General features: G+C 48.4%; 4 protein-coding genes across 8 annotated transcripts; 2 read left to right on the forward strand and 2 right to left on the reverse strand.

Annotated features, from left to right (window-relative positions):
- Positions 1 to 92: 92 nt before the first annotated feature.
- Positions 93 to 4,984, forward strand: TMOD4 (tropomodulin 4). Of its 3 annotated transcripts, none has more exons than XM_005663458.4 (10): positions 93 to 213; positions 1,203 to 1,367; positions 1,573 to 1,729; positions 2,045 to 2,161; positions 2,933 to 3,022; positions 3,206 to 3,336; positions 3,439 to 3,546; positions 3,933 to 4,076; positions 4,335 to 4,479; positions 4,861 to 4,983. In XM_005663458.4, exons 2-10 carry the CDS (start codon positions 1,245 to 1,247, stop codon positions 4,881 to 4,883), a joined length of 1,038 nt encoding a protein of 345 aa, XP_005663515.1. In that variant the 5' UTR covers positions 93 to 213; positions 1,203 to 1,244; the 3' UTR covers positions 4,884 to 4,983. The 3 variants fall into 3 exon arrangements, with proteins under 3 accessions (XP_005663515.1, XP_013852613.1, NP_001230223.1); NM_001243294.1 differs by having other exon boundaries at positions 144 to 241; positions 4,861 to 4,984; XM_013997159.3 differs by lacking the exon at positions 1,203 to 1,367 and having other exon boundaries at positions 93 to 241.
- A 533-nt stretch (positions 4,985 to 5,517) lies between these two features.
- On the reverse strand, positions 5,518 to 7,990 carry SCNM1 (sodium channel modifier 1). Of its 2 annotated transcripts, none has more exons than XR_014844232.1 (7): positions 7,843 to 7,990; positions 7,505 to 7,575; positions 7,176 to 7,264; positions 6,981 to 7,078; positions 6,784 to 6,872; positions 5,925 to 6,141; positions 5,518 to 5,676 (listed from the first exon to the last, which is right to left on the reverse strand). XR_014844232.1 is itself a non-coding variant. In XM_001929657.5 (7 exons), the coding sequence occupies exons 1-7, from the start codon at positions 7,891 to 7,893 to the stop codon at positions 5,577 to 5,579; spliced, it is 693 nt and encodes a 230-aa protein (XP_001929692.1). In that variant the 5' UTR covers positions 7,894 to 7,990; the 3' UTR covers positions 5,518 to 5,576. The 2 variants fall into 2 exon arrangements, 1 of the variants encoding a protein (XP_001929692.1); XM_001929657.5 differs by having other exon boundaries at positions 5,925 to 6,119.
- Positions 7,991 to 8,188: 198 nt separating this feature from the next.
- Positions 8,189 to 19,065, forward strand: LYSMD1 (LysM domain containing 1). The gene is given in 3 exon segments (NM_001243501.1): positions 8,189 to 8,964; positions 16,741 to 17,105; positions 17,827 to 19,065. Coding segments are annotated over 3 exon segments (684 nt in total). The 5' UTR covers positions 8,189 to 8,784; the 3' UTR covers positions 17,966 to 19,065.
- On the reverse strand, positions 19,064 to 22,163 carry TNFAIP8L2 (TNF alpha induced protein 8 like 2). 2 transcript variants are annotated; one of them, NM_001204370.1, is made up of 2 exons: positions 22,080 to 22,163; positions 19,064 to 20,151 (listed from the first exon to the last, which is right to left on the reverse strand). In NM_001204370.1, exon 2 carries the CDS (start codon positions 20,144 to 20,146, stop codon positions 19,592 to 19,594), a length of 555 nt encoding a protein of 184 aa, NP_001191299.1. In that variant the 5' UTR covers positions 20,147 to 20,151; positions 22,080 to 22,163; the 3' UTR covers positions 19,064 to 19,591. The 2 variants fall into 2 exon arrangements, with proteins under 2 accessions (NP_001191299.1, XP_005663517.1); XM_005663460.4 differs by lacking the exon at positions 22,080 to 22,163 and adding an exon at positions 20,495 to 20,860.
- Between the last annotated feature and the right edge of the window lie 1,614 nt (positions 22,164 to 23,777).

The following is a 23,777-nucleotide window of genomic DNA, read 5'->3' on the forward strand; positions in this document are numbered from 1 at the left end:
GCCATGGCTCTTAGTGGCCACTAGAGGCTCTCAGGGCTGGGCAGGGTATGGGGGCTGTGTATATGTGATCTCCCACTCCCCCCCACCTGGCCAGAGCTAAAATAATAAAATGCTGAGCTCACTGTTCCCCCACCCTCTGTCCCGGCACCCGGCTCCTCCTGTTGCCGGTACAGTGCTCCAGTAGAACAGACAGACCGACTGACAGAAGGGGAGGTGAGAAGGGAGGTGACCGCCAGGACTGGTAGGTGGGGAAGGCAGGGGGGCCTTATGGATCAGAGCCTGGTGGGGAATGGGAGGAGAAGAGTGGCTCCTTCTGGGAGTGATATGGAGTGTGTCTGTCTTTGTCCCTCTGTGTTTCTGTCACTGCCCTCTCTGAATCTTTCATATTCAGCATAACATGTATGTGTAGCTTGTGCGTATTTTTCATATTGTAAAAGATCATGCAAGTCTAATCCTCTCACCATTTTTAGAGAAACTTTATCCCATTTAGAAGACACTTCCCACCCATTGGACTGGTGTCACCTTCCTGTCCAAAGCCCAGGACAAATTATGGGAATTCAGTACCTTCTCCTAAGGCCATACCTCCCTTCCCCCAACCTGGAAGTACCCCAGCTCCTCTGAGCCCTTGCCTTCCCTTAGGATTTAGAATTTAAGCGAACAGAAAGTGAAATCTTGACCCCCCCACAGTAAGAGGAAATGAGAGTGGGGTAAGAGCACTGTCTTTCCCCCCTCAATCCTCCTTGCTTTCTTAAACCAGTTTAGGAAAAAGACTGGATTATGGGGAAGAAAGGAAGGATTTCCCTGAAGCTCTCTGCCTGCCCCCCTTCCTTTCAATAGGAACTGGGCTTGGGGCCAGCTGTGTTGGCGGGGCTCCCGGCAGCTGTGCTAGGGCAAGAGGCACTGACAGGCGAGGTTATAGGGGAGGGGTACTGCCAGGATTTCCCCATCAAACAATGGGAAGACAGATTCGGTCTGGATGCCTGGGATCCCCATCCAGAGTGGCTGGAAGCTATGGAAGCAGGAAGGAGGCTTGGGTTCTAACTAAACAACCTAACCTACCCCCATCTTCCCACACCCAGCTAGATTTCTATCCTCCAAGGCAACCAGTTAATTGTTCTGCCCCCCCGTGGCTTGTCTCTCTGTGTCCCTACTGTGTCCATGTCCATCTTTCCATTTCCAACCACTTTTCCCATGTACCCCAGGCTCCGTGAGTGCCACACAGTGGGGAGGGGGTGGGGGCCATCATGTCATCGTATCTGAAGGAACTGGAGAAATACAGAGACATAGATGAAGATGAGATCCTAAGGACCTTGAGCCCTGAGGAGCTAGAGCAGCTGGACTGCGAGCTACAGGAGATGGACCCCGAGGTAGGGGCTCCAGCACAGGGAACCAGGGGAAGTCCCCAGGTATTTGGGAAGGGTGTGGGGCCCGGGTGTCTGAGACCAGGGCTGTCTACTGGGACTGGAGTCCCAAGAGAGTCAGGGGAAAGGTGTCTGGAGCTGTTTTAGGGAGCCCTGGAGATGCCCCAGTCAGAGGGGAGGTCTGACTTGCTCCTCAAAACTCATCCCTAAGAACATGCTCCTGCCAGCTGGACTAAGACAACGTGACCAGACGAAGAAGAGCCCAACGGGGCCGCTGGACCGAGAGGCCCTTTTGCAGTACCTGGAACAGCAGGCACTAGAGGTCAAAGAGCGTGATGACTTGGTACCCTTCACAGGCGAGAAGAAGGGTATGGAGACACTAACATCCACGCCTCCCAGAACCCAAATAGTTGCCTCTCACATGTCCCCCCTCCAGCTTCCCTCTCACCTTCCAGCTCCTAGCTGCCCAGGGACTTGGCTGCCTACATCTGCATGCCAGCTCGCACTCTTCAGCTCTTGTAAGAGACCGAGGGGACCCAGGAGTCCCGAGCTTGTAGAGGATGCAGGCTTTACAGTGGCTCCTAGTGACCTAGCACTCCACCTCCTGGAGAAGGAAAGGAACCTGGAGGCCAGGATCCTAGGAGAAATGACCTGTACCTGAACCATCCTCATCTCCCCATCAGGGAAACCCTATATTCAGCCCAAGAGGGAAATTCCAAAAGAGGAGCAGATCACTCTGGAGCCTGAGCTCGAGGAGGCGCTGGCCCATGCCACGGATGCGGAAATGTGTGATATTGCAGGTGGGCAGCTGTGCAGAAGGGAGGACTTGGGAAGATGAGGGGCAGGGGAGTCCTAGCCATGCCAAAGGACTAGTAGGGAAGGCTCTGAACCAGGACATGGATGTTTGAGAAAGCCTGTGGTTTTGAATTTTTCTTGTTTACATAGGTATTCACTTATTTTTTAAAAATCTAGTAAGTTAACATTTCAAGGGAATTTTTACAGAGATAATGAAGCAAAACCATTCTGGCTAAAAACAGGAGGAAGTCCGACAGACCCCTTCATCCTGTAGCAGCCCCTTAGGGACCTTCCCTTAGCCCTGTCTCAGTGTTTTAAAAACCAGTGCCTTATGCAGTTTGATGGAAGGGACCCCTGGGACCAAGGAAGAGTGGGAACCTCTTTGGAAGAGAAAAAGAGGTCAGGCTTTAAAAATATAAGATTCAGGAGTTCCCGTCGTGGCGCAGCGGTTAACGAATCCGACTAGGAATCATGAGGTTGCGGGTTCGGTCCCTGCCCTTGCTCAGTGGGTTAACGATCTGGCGTTGCTGTGAGCTGTGGTGTAGGTCGCAGACGCGGCTCGGATCCTGCGTTGCTGTGGCTCTGGTATAGGCTGGCAGCTACAGCTCCGATTAGACCCCTAGCCTGGGAACCTCCATATGCCGGGGGAGCGGCCCAAGAAATGACAAAAAAAAAAAAGACAAAAAAAAATAAAAATATAAGATTCAAAATGGGAGGGAGCGGTTGGAGCAAGTCCCTTTTTCTCATTCCCTGTCCCCTCTCTGCTTTCTCACCAGCAATTCTGGGCATGTACACACTAATGAGCAACAAGCAGTACTACGATGCTCTCTGCAGTGGAGAAATCTGCAACACCGAAGGCATCAGCAGTGAGTCTGTTTAGGAGGATGGCCCCCAGGGCGCTTTGCAGGTGGTCCCAGAGTCTCAGCATAGGTAGCAAAGGGTGAAACAAGTGAAGAGGGAGAGGACATGATGCCTATGTGATAGGAGAACCAATGGGGAAGAGTTTGTGGGGGACATATTGGGGTTTTCTTCCTGCCCTCACCCACCAGGTGTGGTGCAGCCTGATAAGTATAAGCCGGTGCCAGATGAGCCCCCAAATCCCACAAACATCGAGGAGATACTGAAGAGTGTTCGAAGCAATGACAAGGAGTTGGAGGAGGTGAACCTCAATAATATCCAGGTATCTGACCCCCACCCTCTAAGGAATAACACTGTCCCAGTTATCCTAACTGCTGACGTAGGTGGGTCCCCAAGCCCATCATCTCCAATCCCCCCTTGACAGGACATCCCGATACCCATGCTAACTGAACTGTGTGAGGCAATGAAGACGAATACCCATGTCCGGAGCTTCAGTCTGGTGGCCACAAGGAGCGGTGACCCCATTGCCCATGTAAGGCTAGCTGACACCCCTAGCCCTCTCCCTGTACCTTGACATGTACCCCTGGCTGGGGTTATGCTGTGGGTGCTATTCCCATCATGCTCTCTTAGGGGAGCCCTGCTGGAGACGCCCAACTTCAGTCCTATGACTCACAGCTCCGAAATCATCAGATCATCTTCTGAAAGAGCCACAACCCCCTCTACCACCAACTCCACTGCACACGTCATCTCCCTGTTTTCCTCTCCTACCCTCCTCATTTCCGCCTTCCTTGAGCCCCACCTACACCTTAAGGACTCATTTCAAAGAGCTGTGTTTCCCTCTTGCTCCTGTTTTTTTCCCCTCCCTTCAATCATCTGTGAAACTGTCTCCTAATCCTAACCTAAATCCCCACTCCCCAGGCGGTGGCTGACATGTTGCGAGAGAATCGTAGCCTCCAGAGTCTGAACATTGAATCCAACTTCATCAGCAGCACAGGGCTCATGGCTGTGCTGAAGGCAGTTCGGGAGAATGCCACACTCACTGAGCTCCGCGTAGACAACCAGGTCAGCATGCCCTTGCCCTGGTCTTTGCAGTCAGCCACTACTCACTGAGCCTCCTCCCTAAGGAGCCACCGGGGTAGGACCTCATCTAATCTTGTTTGAATTCTCCTCTTCTTTGTCCCTATGTGGGGAGCCAAGGCAGTTCCTCTCATCCCCCACTCTTGAGAAACAAGCTTCTTAGACCTCCCAAAGGGTCAGGAGGCTGGGACTATGAACAGCCCAGAGAGGGTGGCTGACAGCTTCCACCTCTCCCTCCCCCAGCGCCAGTGGCCTGGAGATGCAGTGGAGATGGAAATGGCCACTGTGCTCGAACAGTGTCCCTCCATTGTCCGCTTTGGCTACCACTTTACACAGCAGGGGCCACGAGCTCGGGCGGCCCAGGCCATGACACGGAACAATGAATTACGTGAGTAACTGCAGACATGGTGTCGGGCTGCGGGGAGGCCAGGTAGGTGCGGAAGCTGGTAGATCCTCCTGAAAGCTGGCTTAGTGACTAAGAACCTGAACTTCTTCACACCGAGAAGTGATTAGAAAGTATACAGAAAAGCCCCTCTGCCCTAATATACACCAGCAGAGAGGTGGAAGGGAAACGAGACATACCTGTTAGGAGGCGTGGTATTTTGTGTGCCCTGTCGTTTCTTATTTTGTTAATGCAAGGTGGGCATGCTTGTTGGCCTAAGACATGACCTCTTTATGAGTCTGGCCAAGGAACTGGAAAGGAGAAGAGCACCTCTGCAGGAAGCAAGAGATGGAATAATGACTTGCATTGACTCTTCTTCCTTTATAGGTCGCCAGCAAAAGAAGAGATAACAGTACCCTCCCTTTATCAACTGGAGCCCGGAGCCCTGAATGCTTAAATTAAATCCTCATCTATCCCCCTTTCCTGTAAATAAAGGCCCTCTGTCCACTCTGCCTGCCTCCTTCCTTGGGCTTTGGGGTGGAAATCTTGGCGCTAACCCCTCAGGGTTACTGCCAGTTCATCAGGGGATTATTTATACTCTAGGGATCAGCAGGCAGGGAGGGTCAAGTTACCAGGAGGAGGTGGGGGGAGCTCTCTCCCTTGGTGTCCCCCATAACCTGGCCAATGCCTTCAGTCCCTTCTGCTCTCACAGGGTGGCTAAGCCCTGGCCCTGTTTCCAGACCTGTCCAGCTCCCACCCCCACCCCACCCAGTGCCTACCCAAAAACTTCATGTCATTTGAAGGAGGAAAAGACTCTGAGTGGAGGTGGGGAAGAAGTCAGACAACATGAAGGGCAAAGACCTCCTTCTGACAGACTTATTTTAGGGCACCGGGCTGCATGCAGCTGACGCTTGGCATGACTTTGGTAGAAGTGGGGGGAGGGGCTAGAAGTATGGGGAGCTGTGTACATTGCAGGGAAATATTGGCCAGGCTGAGAACGAACAGACCTGAAATCCTGAAATGAGACAAGGAACCAGACTCAAGGAAAGTCAGGCTCCCAGCGCCCACTATAGTTTATTTGTGAACTGAATGGGGAAAGAGTGTCAGTCCAAGGGGAGATCAGGGGGTTCCTCTTCATCAGAATCAAACTCAACATTCTCATCTTTTATCCATCGACCTTGTCCATCTGGGATCCATCCAGAACTGGAAATATCAGAACAAACAGAATCGATCAGGAAAGGAAATGTGTTAAGAATTTAGTAGCGGAGTTCCCTGGTAGCTCGGTAGTTTATAGATCTGCATTGTCACTGCTGTGGCACACTTCTGCATGCTGTGGGCATGGCCTCCCGCCCCCCCCAAAAGCTAGTAGGGATAAGTAATATTTGAGGTTTGAAAAAAGGAGAGCCAGAGAGAAAAGGGACAATCTGAGGAAAGTGATTCCGTACACTCACCTTCGAAGGGTGAGATAATGATCCAGAGCCCGTCTTCTTGTGGGGCTCATAGGTGCAGGGGATGAGACAGTGGCTGATTCCTTGGTTTGTGATGCAGCCGCAGGCTCAAGTTCCCTACTGATCCTCTCACTTTGGGATTCAACCTCTGGGGGTGAAAAAGCGGAACGAGAGACAGAGGGACGAGGGGCTTCTGGTCTGGGTAGAGAAGAATCAAAGTCTGTAAAAGCAGTAAAGGAAAGGACCAAATCTCCTGTAACTCCCAACCCCTTAAAGCAGTGCTTCCTAAACTGTATTCCTCAAGATATTAACAGGTGTTCTGCATAAAAAGGATTTTGGAATCAAATGAACTTAAGGAAAGCCTAAGTTAGTTTTTTCAGCTTTTTTTTTTTTAAGACTGTGTAGAACCCTGAAAATATACTGTTACTATTCTTTTTTTTGGTCTTTTTAGCGCTGCACTGTGGCATATGGAGGCTCCCAGGCTAGGGGTGAATGCAAGCTACAGCTGCCAGCCCTTACCACAGCCACAGTAACATGGGATCCGAGCTGTGTCTGCAACCTACACCACAGCTCACAGCAACACTGGATCCTTAACCCACCAAGCAAGGCCAGGGATCAAACCCTCATCTTCATGGATGCTGGTCGGGTTTGTTCACCGCTGAGCCATGATGGGAACTCGTAATATTACTATGCGTCAAACAGGATTACAAAATCCTATTTCCCAAACAAAATTCTTTTTTCCTGAAATTCAAGTTAGCATTTCCAGAACACTAGTATTCCTCAGAATCCAATTTGGAAAACAGTACTTTAGAGCGATCGATCTCCTGTTCCTCCCTACTTCTGGATTACCCACCCCACAGACCTGTTCTTTCGGCGGCAGCAACTGTTATAGTGAGGAGCTCTGTGCAGAGCACTCTGGGTAATAAGTCGAGTCTGGGTTAACAGAGGAGCCTGGCATGGAGATGGGAGACAAAGTCAGAACCTTCAGAGCTAGAAAGAATCCAGAGCCTTCAAGCCTAAGGTGTGCAGCCTGGAACACACCCTCCCCTCTCTGATTACCTCTGCTTTGGTCTCTTCTCTCCTCAATTCATTCTGTTGTCTTGGATTTGGCTCCAGGCCCTTTCCTGGGTGCTTCTTGCCATAGAAAAGCTGCAGGCCTCAGGAGAAAGGGAAAGAGAATTAAAAGGAGGGCACCCAGAGTGAATAAACCCTTTAAGGGTTTATTCTCTATGCTCTGTCTTCCCACAAACTTACTGGACAGATGTTTCTTGCCTGCACGGTGGGCAGTCAACATGGCCAGGGTGTCCAGTACCGGTCGGTGAGGACAGATGGCACAAGCAAAGCTAGAGAGGAGGAGAGAAGATAATTGGTTCCTGGGGAGTGGAGTCTCTGCCATAGGTTCCACCACAGCCTAGAACTCCTTTCCAAAGCCCAAATCCCAAGTCTCCCAGTCTCCACCACCAACATCCCTGTTACTCACTCCCCGCCAAAGATTCCTTGTTCTTTCCAATCTGCTTAATAACAAAAGTTTGTTGAGCCTCTAACCGCAGAACCCCCAGGCTTGATCCACTCCTAGTCCTCACCGTCCATCCCGTAGCATCAACGCCTCATCCTCTGGGATGTAACTCGCCAGCAGGTCCCCGACTCTCCGTTTCTGCAGGGAACAAGGGAAGAAATGAGGACGGGGTCAGCTGGATATGAGGGAGGAACAAAAAGGAAATGACAAGGACGAGGACTCAAAGGGAATAAAGGCCACAAGAAGGGTAGAGATCTGGGCTGAAGAAGGGGTGTCGGCCCAGTTCCAATCGTCTGGCTTCCTCCGCCCCCCTCCCCCGAGTTGTTGCCACAGCAACAAAACAGCTCCCTCACAGCCTTCAGACGGCAACTGAAGCTGCTCCAGATGCTCTCCTCTCGCGCTTACTTTGAGCACATTGAGTTGACTCCAATCGTCCCCTTCCCTCTTGAAAGACATCACGACTGTGAGAGCCCCAGAAATATAAGTTTTATCGCGCCGCGTTCGCCACTCCTTTCAGGCCACCGTAGCAAGAGTGGGACGTCTCCTTTCTTTCCTGTCTCTTTCCGGTTGGCCCCCTTACTTCCGGGATGCGCTTCCACGCATGCGCCGCGCGATCCCGAAAACCCGCCTCTAGCCCATAGAGGGGACTGCATTTCCTATGGTGCTCTGCGACCCCGCCGGCGCGGAGCCTTTTGGGAAATGAAGTCTTTTTTCAAAGAGCTTGCCGCCCTGCCCGATTCAGGCCCTTGCATCTTGGCAGATTAGAGGCGTTTGGAGAAAGAGGAACCTAGCTGTGGATCCCGAGTTTGAGAGTGTGACTGATTTGATGCGGAGCGTACCTTTGAGGATCTCTCAGGGGAAAGTGTGCTACAGATTCTCGCGGTCATCACGCCCTTCGCCTGAGGCCACAGCCCACCTGGAGTGGGCCTGATTAGTTCCCGACCCTAGCGACCAAGCCCGGGACGCGCGGAATCGGGGTTGGGGGCTGGGAGGTCTGGCGGACCGACCTGGGGGCAAACTCTGTAGTGTAGAGGAGGGTGTCTAGTGGTCAAAGGTCAGAGGTCAATGTCGCGAGTTGTGGGGGATCGAAAGTCGGAGGGGTACTAAGGAGAAACTCAGGTAGGGACTGAACAGTCAGGTTACAGGTTTGTGGGAAAAGGCCTTGGAAGGCGGGGAAGCCAGGAGTCAGAGGTCGCCTAGTGGGGGGAAGGCGGAGAGACTTAGGAGAGAACACAGAAAGGGAAAGGAATCCTCCAGATTTTCATTCCCAGACCCCGGGCCTGTCACTATCGGTCACTTGGCCGGGCCTCCCGCAGTTGCAACTCCAGTTGTCCGCAGGGTGAGGAGATGGCCTCTCCCTCTAGACAGGCCCCCCTCGGGGGGTCAGGACTGCTTCAAGGGAGCCGGGCTCGTTCTTATGGAAGCCTTGTGCAGTCTGCCTGCTCCCCGGTGAGGGAAAGACGCCTGGAGCATCAGTTGGCGCCCGGAGACACCCTGGCTGGACTAGCACTCAAATACGGGGTGACGGTGAGTCTTCCAGGATTGGGACGCAGACACTCAGAAAAGATTTATTCCTCATGAGGATATAGTGGCCCTCTGGGCAACTTCACCTGAAATTTTCCTAATTGTGTCTAAATTAGTTAATTGTGATAAATTAATTGACAAGGGTCCCATCTCGTGTTGCACTGTCTGGTTGAGACAAATCCTGTCTCAATATCCCGGTGGAGGTGAGCAGCTCTTATTTATTATACCAGTCACTATACTAAAGACTTTACATCCATTAGCGCATCTGATCGTCACATCCCTATCAAGCATACAATTATTATACCCTTTTTATAGGTGAAGAAACTGAGACTTAGATTGGTTAACCAATTTGACCAAGGTCAAATAACTAGTAAGTGCTGGAGTGAATATTCAAACAAATCTATCTTACTCCAAAGCCCATACCCTTTTGTTTTATTTTGTTTTGGCCAGGGATTGGCCAGGAAGTTCCTGGGCTAGGTATTGAACCCTCACCACAACAGAGACACAGCAGTGATGCCACCAGACCCTCAACCCACTGAGCCACCAGGGAACTCCAAAGCCCCTACAATTAACCACATAGAAATGTTTTAAATGAGAATGTTGAAACATTTATGGGAAATAATGAAGAGCTGGTTTTTAGTTCTAAGTTCCTTAAGTGCCTGTCTCTTGTTCTTTTTTCCTCTTCAGTGCTCTGCCTCCTTTTCAGAAAGGTAGCCTTGTTGGTACAAAATAGGTACTCCCAGAGTTCCTGTCGTGGCTCAGTGGTTAACGAATCCAACTAGGAACTATGAGTTTGCGGGTTCCATCCCTGGCCTTGCTCAGTGGGTTAAGGATCTGGCTTGTCGTGAGCTGTGGTGTAGGTCGCAGATGCGGCTCAGATCCTGCATTGCTGTGGCTCTGGCGTAGGCCGGTGGCTACAGCTCCGATTAGACCCCTAGCCTGGGAACCTCCGTATGCCGCAGGTGCGGCCCTAGAAACACAAAAGACCAAAAAAAAAAACAAACAAACAAACAAAAAAACCCCCACAAAATAGGTACTCCCTATGCCAAGTATTTCAGGTCATGGACAGGGTATATTTAGTAGGTGTAAAAATACATTGCTTTAAAGTTGATAAGGTAGGAGTTCCCTGTTGATCTAATGGTTAGGACTTGGTGCTTTCACCACCAAAGATGATGAAATTTATGGCTAAGTTCAATCCTTGGTCTGGGAACTGAGATGGTACATCAAGTTGCTGCACACCTTGGCCAAAAAAAAAAGTTGATGAGGGTTTTTCTTCCATATTTCTGTAGCCACACAGTTTTTGTGCTTGGTATGTTCAAACCACTGTGGTAACCATCTTGGGAGATGGAACCATAAATAAAATGTAGAGTTGCTGCCCTCATGTAGTTTACAGTCTAGTGAGAAATGGACAGGGACACAAATAATGATTGTAGGTGACAGAATATGGTGAGTTTGTAGAGGGGTTAACAAAGAGTGGGAAATCAGGAAAGATTAATTTTTTTTTTTTTTTTTTTTTGTCTTTTTAGGGCCATACCCCACGGCATGTGGAGGTTCCCAGGCTAGGGGTCTAATCAGAGCTGTGGCTCCCGGCCTTCACCATAGCCACAGCAATGCCAGATCTGAGCCTCATGGTTCCTAGTCGGATTTGTTTCCACTGCACCTCGATGGGAACTCCCAGGAAAGATTAATTTTTATCTCAAAGGGGACAGTGCAGATTTTAAGGGAGTCATCACAATGGGCCTTGAAAGACAGGCATTCCCTTCTCTTGCTCCTCTCTATAAACCTATGTAATCCAGTGGTTTACACCTTTTACGTTTTTGTCTTTCCAATAGCTTGTATACTTTTTTTAAGGGCCAGAATGATTTCTTTTCAATTTTATTTCTTTTTTTTTTTTTTTAATCTTTTTTTGCTATTTCTTTGGGCTGCTCCCGCGGCATATGGAGGTTCCCAGGCTAGGGGTCTAATCAGAGCTGTAGCCACCGGCCTACGCCAGAGCCACAGCAACGCAGGATCCGAGCCGCGTCTGCAACCTACACCACAGCTCACGGCAACGCCAGATCGTTAACCCACTGAGCAAGGGCAGGGACCGAACCCGCAACCTCATGGTTCCTAGTCGGATTCGTTAACCATTGCGCCACGACGGGAACTCCCTCAATTTTATTTCAATAGAGATTGGCATAGTCCCATAGTCCCCAGCTTAATAGCTTTTTTTTTTTTTTTTTTTTTTTTTTGCTTTTTAGGGCCGCACCCACGGCATATGGAAGTTCCTGTGCTAGGGGTCAAATTGGAGCTACAGGAGTTCCCGTCGTGGCGCAGTGGTTAACGAATCCGACTAGGAACCATGAGGTTGCGGGTTCGGTCCCTGCCCTTGCTCAGTGGGTTGACGATCCAGCGTTGCCGTGAGCTGTGGTGTAGGTTGCAGACGTGGCTCGGATCCCGAGTTGCTGTGGCTCTGGCATAGGCCGGTGGCTACAGCTCCGATTCAACCCCTAGCCTGGGAACCTCCATATGCCGCGGGAGCGGCCCAAGAAATAGCAACAACAACGACAAAAGACAAAAAAAAAAAAAAAAAAAAAAAAAAATGGAGCTACAGCTGCTGGCCACAGCCATAGTCACAGCAACGCAGGATCCGAGCTGCATCTGCGACCTACACCACAGTTCACGGCAGCAACGCCAGGTCCCTGACACACTGAACGAGGCCAGAGATTAAACCCGCAACCTCATGGTTCCTAGTTGGATCCATTTCTTCTGTGCCACGACCGGAACTCCCCAGTTTTTTTTTTTTTTTTAAGGGCCACACTTGCGGCATATGGAAGTTCCCAGACTAGGGGTCAAATCCCAGCTAAGGCTGCCAGCTTACGCCACAGCCACAGCAATGCCAGATCCAAGCCGTGTCTGCAGCCTACACCACAGCTCACAGCAACACCGGATTCTTTAACCCATTGAGCAAGGCCAGGAATCAAACCCTCATCCTCATGGATGCTGGTCGGGTTCATTACCGCTGAGCCACAAAGGGAACTCCTTAATAGATGTTTTTTGAGTAAATGAAAGTGTGGCTCAGATTTCCATACATGGAGACTGGGAGTACAGTAGAGTGAACATTTCAAGTAGAGGGATGGCCTAACCAAAGGAAGCAGATATGAAAGTACTGGGCAGTTCTTTCATCCCAGCAAAGGCCGAGGGAGCCATGCTGCGAGTGAATCAACAATTATTTTTGAGGTTTTCTTACAGCCCTGTCCCTTTCTGAGTACAGAAAAGCTCTGTAGTTCTAAGTTCTGTTCTCATTGTGCTACTTACTAGCTGAGTGACTGAATAGTCAATCACTTCCCCTGTCTGGGGCTTCAGTTTCCTCACCATTTGTAAAATGAGGAAGATGCATTAAATAAAAAACTTAGGTAACTAAATCACCCTAAGTTATTATCTATCTGTCATTTAAGGAACCCTTAGTATGTGCCAAGCTCTTATATTATCTCCATAAAACTTTATGAGGTATATATAACTATTTCCATTTAAAAATAAGGAATATCACTATGTTGTACATCTGAAATTAGTATAATATTGTAAGTTAATTATACTTCAATAAATTTTTTTTAAAGATAAGGAGATTGAATTTTAGATAACTTGCCATAGACTATACAACTAATCTAATTAGTAAAGCCAGGATTCAGACGAGGTCGTCACATTCTAAAATTCTCACTTTGACCTGCTCTATTAAAATGACTAGATTCTAATGGCCTTTATAGCTCTTGGCTCAATGGATGTGGAAAATTGTGCCCTTATATGGTACTTCTAGGGAATAATAAAAGAGACAGAAAGTTCACAGATAAATTCATGTCATCTTGGAACTAGAAGGGACCCTAGGATATTATCTAAGCAAAATACACTGACTAGCATCAAAACACTTGGCAGAGTAAAATTACAAAACTGCAAGCCACTTTCAATTTTTTTTATTGTTCAGATCAATCGGTTTTATTTTTAAACTCATTATAGCATAAGATTTTATTAGTCAAGTTTATTATAGTAGTCTTGCCCTAGGATGGAAACAGCTTTCTTATTTGACAGATATAAGGATTATGATTTCCTAAACTGGTGCCATTATGGGATGAAGTTTTGGTAAAACTGGCTGCGTGGCCTCTGGTAATAAAATACTGATATAATATATCTGTGGTTTCTACATTTTATGATCTAGTTTATTTACTCATAAAGCATTAGAGAGCCTCTGCTGTGTGCCAAGTTTGCATGATGCTGAGGAGCACCTTAGGGACAGAGATAGCAAGTCACCAATCCTGTCCAGTTTGGGCAGGACAAATATGCAAAGAGGCAAATAATAATGTAATAGGGTAGGTATTATTACAGGTGTATTTACAGTATGCATTGGGAGAAGATAACACAAAGGGAAAGATAGTTGATGAGAAATTTTCCAGGCAGAGAAGTGAATAGTGGAGAAGTGTTCCCGGCAAATAAAGACACAAAAGTGTGAGAGATCATAAAATGTTGGAGTAAAAATGTAAAGTTCAGGATGGTGAAATGTATAGGTGGCAAAAGAAGAGAGATGTGGCTGGACTTCCTATGAGGGCTAGATTAAGAATGCCCTTGAATGCTAATGTGGATTTTATCTCTGAGCCAGTGGGGAGCCATGGAAGGTTTAGAAGCAGAGTAGTGGGTTGATCAGATTAACTTTTAAATTATTGGTTTTTTTTTTTTAACTTTATTTTTGGCCGCTCCCATGCATGCCAAAGTTCTTGGGTGATGGATCAAATGGGCACCGTGGCAGCGACCTGAGCCACAGCAGTGACAGCAACCTGCTGAGCCACCAAGGAACTATCAGAGCTTTTTTTTTTTTTTTTTTTTTTGGTCTTTTTGTCTTTTCCAGGGCCGCACTCATGACATATGGAGGTTCCTAGGCTAGGAGTCTAATCGGACCTGTAGCCTGCAGCCTATACCAGAGCCACAGCAACGTGGGATCCGAGCTGAATCTTTGACAAACGATACCACAGCTCACGGCAACGCTGGGTCCTTAACCCCCTGAGCAAGGCCAGGGATTGAACCCACAACCTCATGGTTCCCAGTCGGATTCGTTAACCACTGAGCCACGAAGGGAACTCCCAGATTAATTTTTTTAGAAAGATATCAGTGGAATGGAGGATGAGTTCAAATGGAGAGAGGAAGACCAGTTACATCTTATAATACCCAGATGAGAAATACTAAGAATATATTCTAATTTAGTAGCACTAAGTGTGAAGATGAGACCAGATGTGAGAGAGGTTTTTGCAGCATTTTTGATGACCTGTTTGGTATGAGTAGTGAAAGGAAAGAGTTAAGGATGACAAGGTAACAGTGATATTTCTACCTTGAGAGGCAGGTAGATACCTAGATGGTGATGCCTGTCACTGTTTTCAGTGTTGAATAAATAGGTACTAAATACATGCTTGATCAGTGAAGTTATTAATTCACCGGAAGGAGTAAAAAGGCCCAGAATTCTAGTTCTAGCTCTATCAAAAACTTGCTAGGTAAGTAACTTCACCTCTTTGAGCCTCGGTTCCTTCTTTAACAGAAGTTCTCAAAGTGAGTTCCAGGGAGCCCTAGGAGTCCCTAAGACTCTTTAAGGATCCACTAGATCAAAACTATTTTCATTGTAATAGTAATTACTTATCTCCTCCATTCTTGGGTGTTTTCATTGTGGCTCAGTGGGTTAAGAATCCGACTAGTGTCCATAAGGATATGGGTTCAATCCCTGGCCTTGCTCAGTGGGTTAAGTGTCTGGTGTTGTCACAAGCTGATACATAGGTTAAGGATACGGCTCAGATCTGACGTTGCTGTGAATGTGGTATAGCTGTGGCTCTGATTAGGTCCCAATCCAGGAACATCCATGTGCTGCAGCTGCGGCTACAAAAAGAAAAAATTTGAAAAATACCTTTTCCAGAGTTCCCATTGTGGCGCAGCGGAAATGAATCTGACTAGGAACCATGAGGTTGCGGGTTCGATCCCTGCCCTTGCTCAGTGGGTTGGGGATCCGGCGTTGCCATGAGCTGTGGTGTGGGTTGCAGATGCAGCTCAGATCTGGCATTGCTGTGGCTGTGATGTAGGCCAGCGGCTACAGCTCCGATTAGACCCTTAGCCTGGAAACCTCCATGTGCCTCGGATGCAGCCCTAAAAGGACAAAAAGACAAAGTAAAATAAAATAAAAAATATCTTTTCCATTTTCATGAGAGTACTGTATTTTCCAGAGGCTGTGAGACATGTGATCCTGCAGCAGATTGAATGTAGAGGCAGATAGGAGAATCCTGTTGTCTTCTATTAAGTCCAACATAAAAGTGGTTTATAAAAATGTAAAATAGTACCTTTCTTCTGGCGACATTTCTTTGTTTTTGTTTGGAAAATTAGTGATTTTTTATTAAAATATTTGTTAATAGGTAATAGGTTTGTTACTGTTATTTATTTATTTATTATTATTTTTTTTAGGGCCGCACCCACGGCATATGGAGGTTCCTAGGCTAGGGGTCAAATTAGAGCTGTAGCTGCCGACCTTTGCCACAACTACACCAGATCTGAGCTGCATCTGCGACCTACACCACAGCTCACAGCAACGCCAGATCATTAACCCACTGAGGGAGGCCAGGAATCAAACCCGTAACCTCATGGTTCCTAGTCAGATTCGTTTCTGCTGCGCCACGATGGGAACTCCCAGGTTTGTTATTTTTAAAGCAAATGTTTTTAAATTTTTTAGCTTTAATTTATAGTACATTAAATATAGATAGCTGTGATCATCAAAAATAAATAAAAGCATTTCTTCTCCATACTTTTTTTTTTTTTAAGGACCACATCAGAGGCATATGGAAGTTCCCAGACTAGGGGTCAAATCAGAGATGCAGCTGCCGGCCTACACCACAGCTCACAGCAATGCCAGATCCTTAACCTCCTGAGCGACACCAGGGATCAAACCTGCATCCTCATGGATACTAGTTGTATTTGTTTCCACTGCACCACGGGAACACCCCTCCATACTTTCTAAAATCTGAAGGGGGCCCCCAAGACCAAAAAGTACGAAAACTGCTAATTAATCAAATAGGATAGCATCAGCCCACTGTATTTACGGTACTTAGAGGGTCAGATGAGACTTTGTACAATCACTTTAAAAGGAATGAGGGAGTTCCCACTGTGGCGCAGTAAGTTAAGTATCCAACTGCAGTGGCTTGGGTTACTTCAGAAGTGCAGGTTGGATCCCTGGCCCATCACAGCAGGTTAGAGTATCTGGTATTGCCACAGCTGTGGCTCAGATTCAATCCCTGGCCCAGGAACTTTCATATGCCACAGGTGCGGCCATAAAAAATTTTTTTTAATTTTTAAATAAAAATAATAATCAAAGACATGAGATGGAGTTCCCTTGTGGCACAGTGGGTTAAGGATCTGCTGTTTTCACTGCAGTGGTTCAGGTCATTCTGTGGCACTGGTGCAATCCCTGGCCCAGGAACTTCCACATGTTATGGGCACAGCCAAAAAAATAAAAGGCATGAGATGCTGTAGAGATGCTAGATTGATTGCTGGAGTTCCTGCTGTGGTGCACTGGGATTGGCGGCATCAGGGCCAGGATGCAGGTTTGATCCCCAGCCCAACACAGTGGGTTGAAGACTCCGGTGTTGCAGCTGCAGTGTAGGTCACAGCTGTGGCTCGGATCTGATCCCTGGCCCGGGAACTCCATATGCCTCAGGGTGGCCAAAAGAGAAAAAAAAGAGAGAGATTGTTTATACTGTCATTAATTGTGATTTTATTTTTTTAAAGATGGAACAGATTAAACGTGCAAACCGACTTTATACTAATGACTCCATCTTCCTGAAGAAAACCCTCTACATCCCCATTCTGACAGAGCCCAGAGACTTGTTCAATGGTTTGGAATCTGAGGAAGAGAAGGATGGAGAGGAAGAGGTACAGCCAAGTAAGGATGAAGTATGGTCACACTCAGCTGAGAGGAAGAAACAAGAAACAGGTCCGGGACGAGCCAATGGTGAAGTCCTTCCCACTCCTGGCCAGGAGCCCCCGACTCCCATCCATGACCTCTCTGCCTCTGACTTCCTTAAGAAGCTTGATTCACAGATCAGCTTGTCAAAGAAGGCTGCTGCCCAGAAGCTGAAAAGGGGGGAAAGTGGGTGAGTCTTGAATGGTCCCATCTAAGTCCCTCCATAGACTTCTCTGTTCCTCTAACTTTACCTGACCAGACACAAAGTAAGTAAGCACAGTGTCAGCAGGAGCCAGGTGAAGCCTTTTCCTCAAGTAGCCCCAAGACAATGAACAGAGTCTGTGGCTGCTGGAATGAGTAGAGGCACTGGGAAATGGTTCTATGTTTTCTTTGGAGTGGGATAGTTGACTGTTTTGTTTTTGGGGTTTTTGTTTTTTTTTTTTTTTTTTTGCTTTTCAGGGCCACACCAGCGGCAAAAGGATGTTCCCAGGCTAGGAACATCAGAGTCTATGCCACAGCCACAGCCACACCAGATCTGAAATCAGAGTCTATGCCACAGCCACAGCCACACCAGATCTGAGCCATGTCTGTGACCTATACCACATCTCATGGTAACACTGGATCCTTAACCCACTGAGCAAGGCCAGGGATCGAACCCATATCCTTATGGTTACTAGTCTGATTTGTTATTGTTGAGCCACAATGGGAACTCCTAGTTGACTGTTCTTACTGCTCCAATGATCTGAGAAGGACCAGGACGGTTAGGATTTACCCAGAAGGTATGGAGACTCCATCTGAGAGCAACCAGCTGAAGTATATTAGGAGAGGAGGACGGCTTTCCATGTACCTCTTCACTTGGCCCCAACTCAGGCTCTTGATCTGTCACTTGTTCGCCCTTTTCCTACCTGCAGGGTACCTGGGGAGGATTCAGGTCTTCACCTGAGCTCTCCTCGGATGCAGCAACGAGCAGTCCTAGGTCCTGTGCCACTGACCCGGACCTCTCGGACCCGGACCCTTCGAGACCAGGAGGATGAAATCTTCAAACTCTGACGTCCCCAGAACTGACTGAGAGAAGCAAGATGTTGAAGAGGGAGAGAGGAGCCTGAGGTGAGGCTCAAGAACACAGCTTCCCAGCCCACCTCCCTTCCTCCTGCCATCTTCCCAGCCTCCTTGTCCATTAGGAGTTCCTTAGCCTGGAGCAGTTCTACTGGCAAGGGTAGGGGGTGGGAAAGAGACCCCTTCTCATTTCTTGGGCTGAATCTAGAGTTGTCCTTTAAATTCAAAAGGCTCTTAACATCCTTGCTGCCTTTCCCATCCCTCTCACCATTCCTTGGCCTTAGAGCAGGGAGGCAGGGACTCCTCCAGCCCCCAACTTCCTCCCCCCTCCAATGATATTACCTAATTTATTTGGTGCTATACTGAAGTAATATTTATTTGCTGTATCTTACTCTTTCCCACTCTTAGCCAAAAAATAAGATTTCTATAGCCCTGGGGTGAGGAGAACCCAGGAACAGGGAGTTAGCTGATGACTGTTGGCTCCCCTGCCCAGCCTTCTTAGCCAACGGTATTATTGAGAAAGGGCAGTCAGTGATCCAGCCCCACTGCAGGGAATGGCACACTGTGCCGGCCTTTCCCCCAATTGCAAAGGAAAGAATTTTGGCTCGGTCTTGACTAACCAGGTTCATGTAACTTTTTCACGACTCTTGCTCAGAGAACAAGCCAGTGATGTAGGGTCTGGGACTCTCCATGCCACCAGTTCACCCTTCTAATCTGCTCCTCTGTTCAACCTGTGTGAGGCTAAGGGCTGGAAGAAGAATTGCCCTGGAGTTTGAAGAGGAGGACAGCTGTGGGAGTCTTTTTGTTGTGGGAGTCTCTTTGTTATGCCCCCTCCTTACCAGAGCCTGTTGATCTATGCCTTGCTCCTCACTGCATATTTATTTGAAATTTGTAGCACTGATCTGCAGTACAGTTTTTTTGAGTTTCTTGAACAGAAGAAGTAGGCAAGGGAACCCCAGTGGTACTGGAAATATGCCTCAGTCTCCTGTATGGAAATGGTGAGAGGTGAGATGAGTGATGTTTATATACCTCTTTCCTCTGTGATGATCAAAAGATATAAGAAGCTGGAGAGATTAAACATTGAGCCCTGTGCATGTTTGAATAGTTTTATTTCCTCTGTGAGACTCTCCCCTGCCCTAGCCCTTCTTCCTGCCCTCTAGAGCAGAGCCCCTGGTATCTGTCCAGGCTCTGCCTAGAGCTGAAGGTCTAGGATGTCTCTAAGGGCCCCCTTCCCCCACTCCCTGCCCCCTGTCTTTAGTGTCCCCAGAGGAGTTCGATGGGCTATGGCTTCTTCCCCTGGTTCTGAGGGGAGGGGGCTTCCCTGTTTGAAACGTCTCTTATGGGAAAAATAGAGATCCAAGTTTCACTTCGTCTTTTTCAGGCAGCTCTGTTTCCTGTCTTGGGGCTGGAGTGGGAGAGAGGCTTCAACCCTCGGCATTGCTTCTTCTCCACCAGCAGTTTGGGGGTGGGGTGGTCTCAGAGTCAAAAGCACTCTTGGGAAAGACTGAAGCCTGAGGACTGAAAGGCATTAGTGCGGATGAGTAGGGTTAGAAAGCCCGTTATCTGTTGTTTTCTCAGTCAGCCATTTCGCCAAGAAGGAATGTGCTGGGTTCAGGGCCCTCAGAGTTTCCCCTCATCCAGCAGCTTCCTGAGCCCATCACAGATCTTGCCAAGGCGCGAGGTGAAGTCAGGCCCATAGAGCGCCGTGAGCAGGCCCAGGTCGGAGAAGTGATCAAACACATGGCGGATGCGGCCGTGTGACTTGGGTGTGAGGTGCTGTGCCACCAGCTCCAGCAGCATATCCCGGCACTCGGTCAGCAGGCTGGCCAGCACAGCAGCCTCGAAGGTGAAGTCCACCTCGCTAAAGCTGAGCACCGTCATGGCGCCCTGCCGCAGCTTTTGGCGAAAGCGGGTAGCCAAGGCCAGCTCGCTGGGGCTAAAGCAGCCACTTCGGTGCAGCACAGCCACCTTGATGGCCACCTTGATCAGGTCCTTGATTACCCTCTGGGCCTGGGGCCTGCTGTGTGTGTACTCTTTGGACACACGGTAGAGCTCATCTAGCACTTCGCTGCTCGTCTCATCGATGAAGAGGTGAACCACAGACCGACCTGCCATCTTACTCAGTAGCTTCTTCTCCGCTTGCAGCGCCAGACTCTTTGAGCTGAAGGACTCCATGGTTCCTGGGGGTGGGGGTGGGGGTGCGGGCATGTGGTCAGTCATTAGAAGAAAGGCCGCAGGTTTCCTTAGAAAGAGAGAAATGGCTTTTCCCCTTTCTGTCTCTTTGGTTTCTAGCTCATCATCATCTTTGTTTGTCATCTTTCCCCCTGGGCCCCTTCAGCCCTCTGTGCTTTCTTCCCATTTTTTTCCTTTAGTTCTGTAGGAAATCTTGATCTTTAAAATAGCCTGAGGAGCAGTAACAGCTTTGGCTGGAGGAATGAGGGCACGCAGGAGGCTAGCCCACCACCAGTTAAGACCCCAAGGGAAGTAGGCTGTTGCTACTACAGTGGAGAAGGTGAAGCTTACCTGGCAGGTAGTTCTCATAGCTGCCATTTTTGGACACACACTGGGTACTGTACTTCTGTGAGGTGCAGGTATTACTCTCCTTGTTTTACAGCTGAGCAAACTGAGGCTTACATTAAGTAATTTACCCAAGGTCAAACACAACTGATTTTCAGACTCCAAAAGCCCATGTCAGGGAGTGTGCTGTCCTACCTTTAAAGAAGTGAGAAATATAGGGGTCCTGGGAGTCCTGATAAAAATAATAACTAGGAGCTCCCGCTGTGGCGTAGCGGAAACAAGTCTAACTAGGAACCTTGAGGTTGCAGTTCCGATCCCTGGCCTTGCTCAGTGAGTTAGGATCCATTGTTGCCGGGAGCTATGGTGTAGGTCACAGATGTGGCTCAGTTCCTGCGTTGCTGTGGCTCTGGCATGGGGCGGTGGCTGCAGCTCTGATTAGACCTCTAGCCTGGGAACCTCCATATGCTGCGGGTATAGCCCTAAAAAGACAAAAAGACAAAAAAAAAAAAAAAAAAAAAAACTTAATATTTATTGAGAACCTACTATGTGCCAAGCGCTTTATGTGAATTATTTCTGTCTTCCCAGCCTGTTGTAAGGGAGGTGTCCCTAGTTTGCAATGAGAAAAATGAAACTAAGAGAAATTAAGCAACTTGGCTAAAGTCACTAGCAAATGATAAAAGTGGGCTTTTACCAAGTGGGCCAAATAATCCAAAGACAGCCTCCTTCCTTGGAATGCTCTCAGTAAGGTTGAAGCACACTGAGGAAGCCTGAGAAATGCAGAGTCCTAGAGGTGTTGGGCCTCTGCTGGGCCTGAGCTGAGGACACCCTGGTGGCACGTCAGCTGTATGTATCCAGGGCATGCTCCCCATGGTCTTTGCCTGTGGTGGTTCTGCTTGTTTTGCTTCTTACTTCCCCCTCCCCTGCTCTGCAGGATGTGGCTGTGACCGCAGTGAGGAGCAGCCTCACCCTCTCCCCCAACTGAAATGGGAGTATGAAGAAGCAGGGGAGGTGGGTAACTGGGGGGATTCTCCTCCAGCTGAATCAGTCTGGTGGGAACCTGGTGCCCCACTTCGCTCCCGGTTTTGCTGGGGCTTTCTGGAGCGCGCTTTACAGCCGGAAGAGGAGATTGCTCCATGTGAGCCTTCCTTCCTCCTTGGCCTTCCTGTTACCCAGCTCTCCTCTGCCCCCAGTGCCATCTCATATTTGTTCCACTGTCCTCTCCCTCTCTCCCTGTTTCAGTCTCCCCTTTTCTCTTGTCTGGATCCTGCCATGTGATCCTCTGGCCATGCTCTCCCTCTGGCCCTGGCATCTACCTCCATGTCTCCTAAGATTGCCTTGCATCTCTCAGCAGTGTGTCCCATACCCATCTCCATTGCCATCCCTCCACCCTGCCCCCACCCATCCCAAAGCGTGTCTTTCTCTCTGAGGCTTCCTTGCCCCAGGGAAAACTGAGCTGGACCTCCCCACTGGGGACTCAAGAATTCTATCAAATGAGAGTCTCACAATTTGGGAAGCTCAGGTCAGCAGAGCTGGGATTCTCCTGCCACCATCACCCCTAAAGCCTACCCTTCTGTCATTGCTGATCCCTCACCTGCCGCGCCCTGGGTGCCAGTCTTGCCTTGGATGTTCCGGGAGAGCTGACAGAATGGAGAAGCTCCTAAGTGAGAGGCTCTTTGGCCTGGCCCCACCCCCAAACCCCGCCTACCTACTCTGTGCTCAACCTCCGGTTCATCACACTGTCACCAAAAAGGTCTGTGAATGAGAGCCTCCTGGAATTAAGACAAAAGTCAAAAGGAATGGTTCTCTGTAGGAAACAGTCTCAATTCTTTGAGGTGAAAAGAAAGGACTGTACATCCCCTGCTCCCAAACTGTCTGTCTGCCTCTTTCTATCCTTCTGCCCAGTTCCTTGTGATCTTTTCTTACATTTCTATGGTTCAAGGGAAACGTGAAGTACAAATTGCTGGGGTGGGGGAGTCAGAGGGGAAAGCTCTGAAGATTGGACTGAGAGCAGTGACTCTAAAGGCAAATTAGACATCAGCAGGTCTGAGTGTGTCCCTGGAATCTGTAGGAATGGATGCTGCTGTGGGGCAACATTACCAGGAGCATATGCTTCTAGGGCCTGGCTGGGTAAGGGTGTCTCCACCCTTAATACTATAGAGAGGAAGATGCTGGGGTAAGGACTGCTGAACCAGATATGACCAGCAGGTGTCAGCACATCATTATACCACTACTTTGTAGCTGCTAATGGGATACAAAAATGAAGGTAAGTCACAGTTTGTGAATAAGGCAAAATTATTTACCGTCAAGAATCTTACAGCCTGGTCAGGGAGATAAATGTAAGCACACATAGCTGTAATACAGGTCAGATTATGTCAGATTAGCTTTAATAGAAGTTTAAAGAATTATGACAATAAAGAGAATTTGTGGGGGGCGCACCTGAGGTGTATGGAAGTTCCCAGGCTAGGGGTCAAATCAGAGCTGCACCTGCCGGCCTACCCTACAGCCAACAGCAACATGGGATCTGAACTCTGTCTGCGACCTACACCACAGCTCACTGCCAGATCCTTGACCCACTGAGCAAGGCCAGGGATTGAACTCTCAACTTCATGGATCCTAGTCAGATTCGTTAACTTCTTTTTTTTTTTTTTTGTCTTTTTGCTATTTCTTTGGGCCACTCCCACGGCATATGGAGGTTCCCAGGCTAGGGGTCGAATTGGAGCTGTGGCCACCGGCCTACGCCAGAGCCACAGCAATGCTGGATCTGAGCCGCGTCTGCAACCTACACCACAGCTCACGGCAACGCCGGATCGTTAACCCACTGAGCAAGGGCAGGGATCGAACCCACAACCTCTTGGTTCCTAGTCGGATTCGTTAACCACTGCGCCACAATAGGAATTCCAGATTCGTTAACTTCTGAGCCATGGAGGGAACTCCCAGTAAAGAGAAGTTTTGATTATTTCTTTTTTTTTTTTCCTTTTTTAGTGGGGGTTATCTTTGGGTGGTAGATTTTGGATAGTTTTTGTTTATCTGTATTTTCTTTTTTCTTTTGTATTGGAATACAGTTGATTTAAGATTATTTCTGATAGAAGGGCTGAAGAGGAAGACTTAGAGGATAGATTTAACTACTTACTAGGCAGAGTATGGAAGGATTGCTCCCCAGATAATGAAGATAAGCACAAGCCATACAGCAAATAAAGATAAAAAAGGGCATATTCAGGAAGTGGTGATTTATTCTGTATATCTAGAGCAGAGGTTGTTTGAAAAAGAAGTGAAGAAAGAAAAAGACCAG

Source organism: Sus scrofa, chromosome 4 (genome assembly GCF_054392235.1).
Source record: "Sus scrofa isolate SSC_HxYL_T2T_F1_AM1 chromosome 4, Sscrofa_HxYL_maternal_Yorkshire_Landrace_v2.0, whole genome shotgun sequence".
Taxonomy (NCBI): domain Eukaryota; kingdom Metazoa; phylum Chordata; class Mammalia; order Artiodactyla; family Suidae; genus Sus; species Sus scrofa.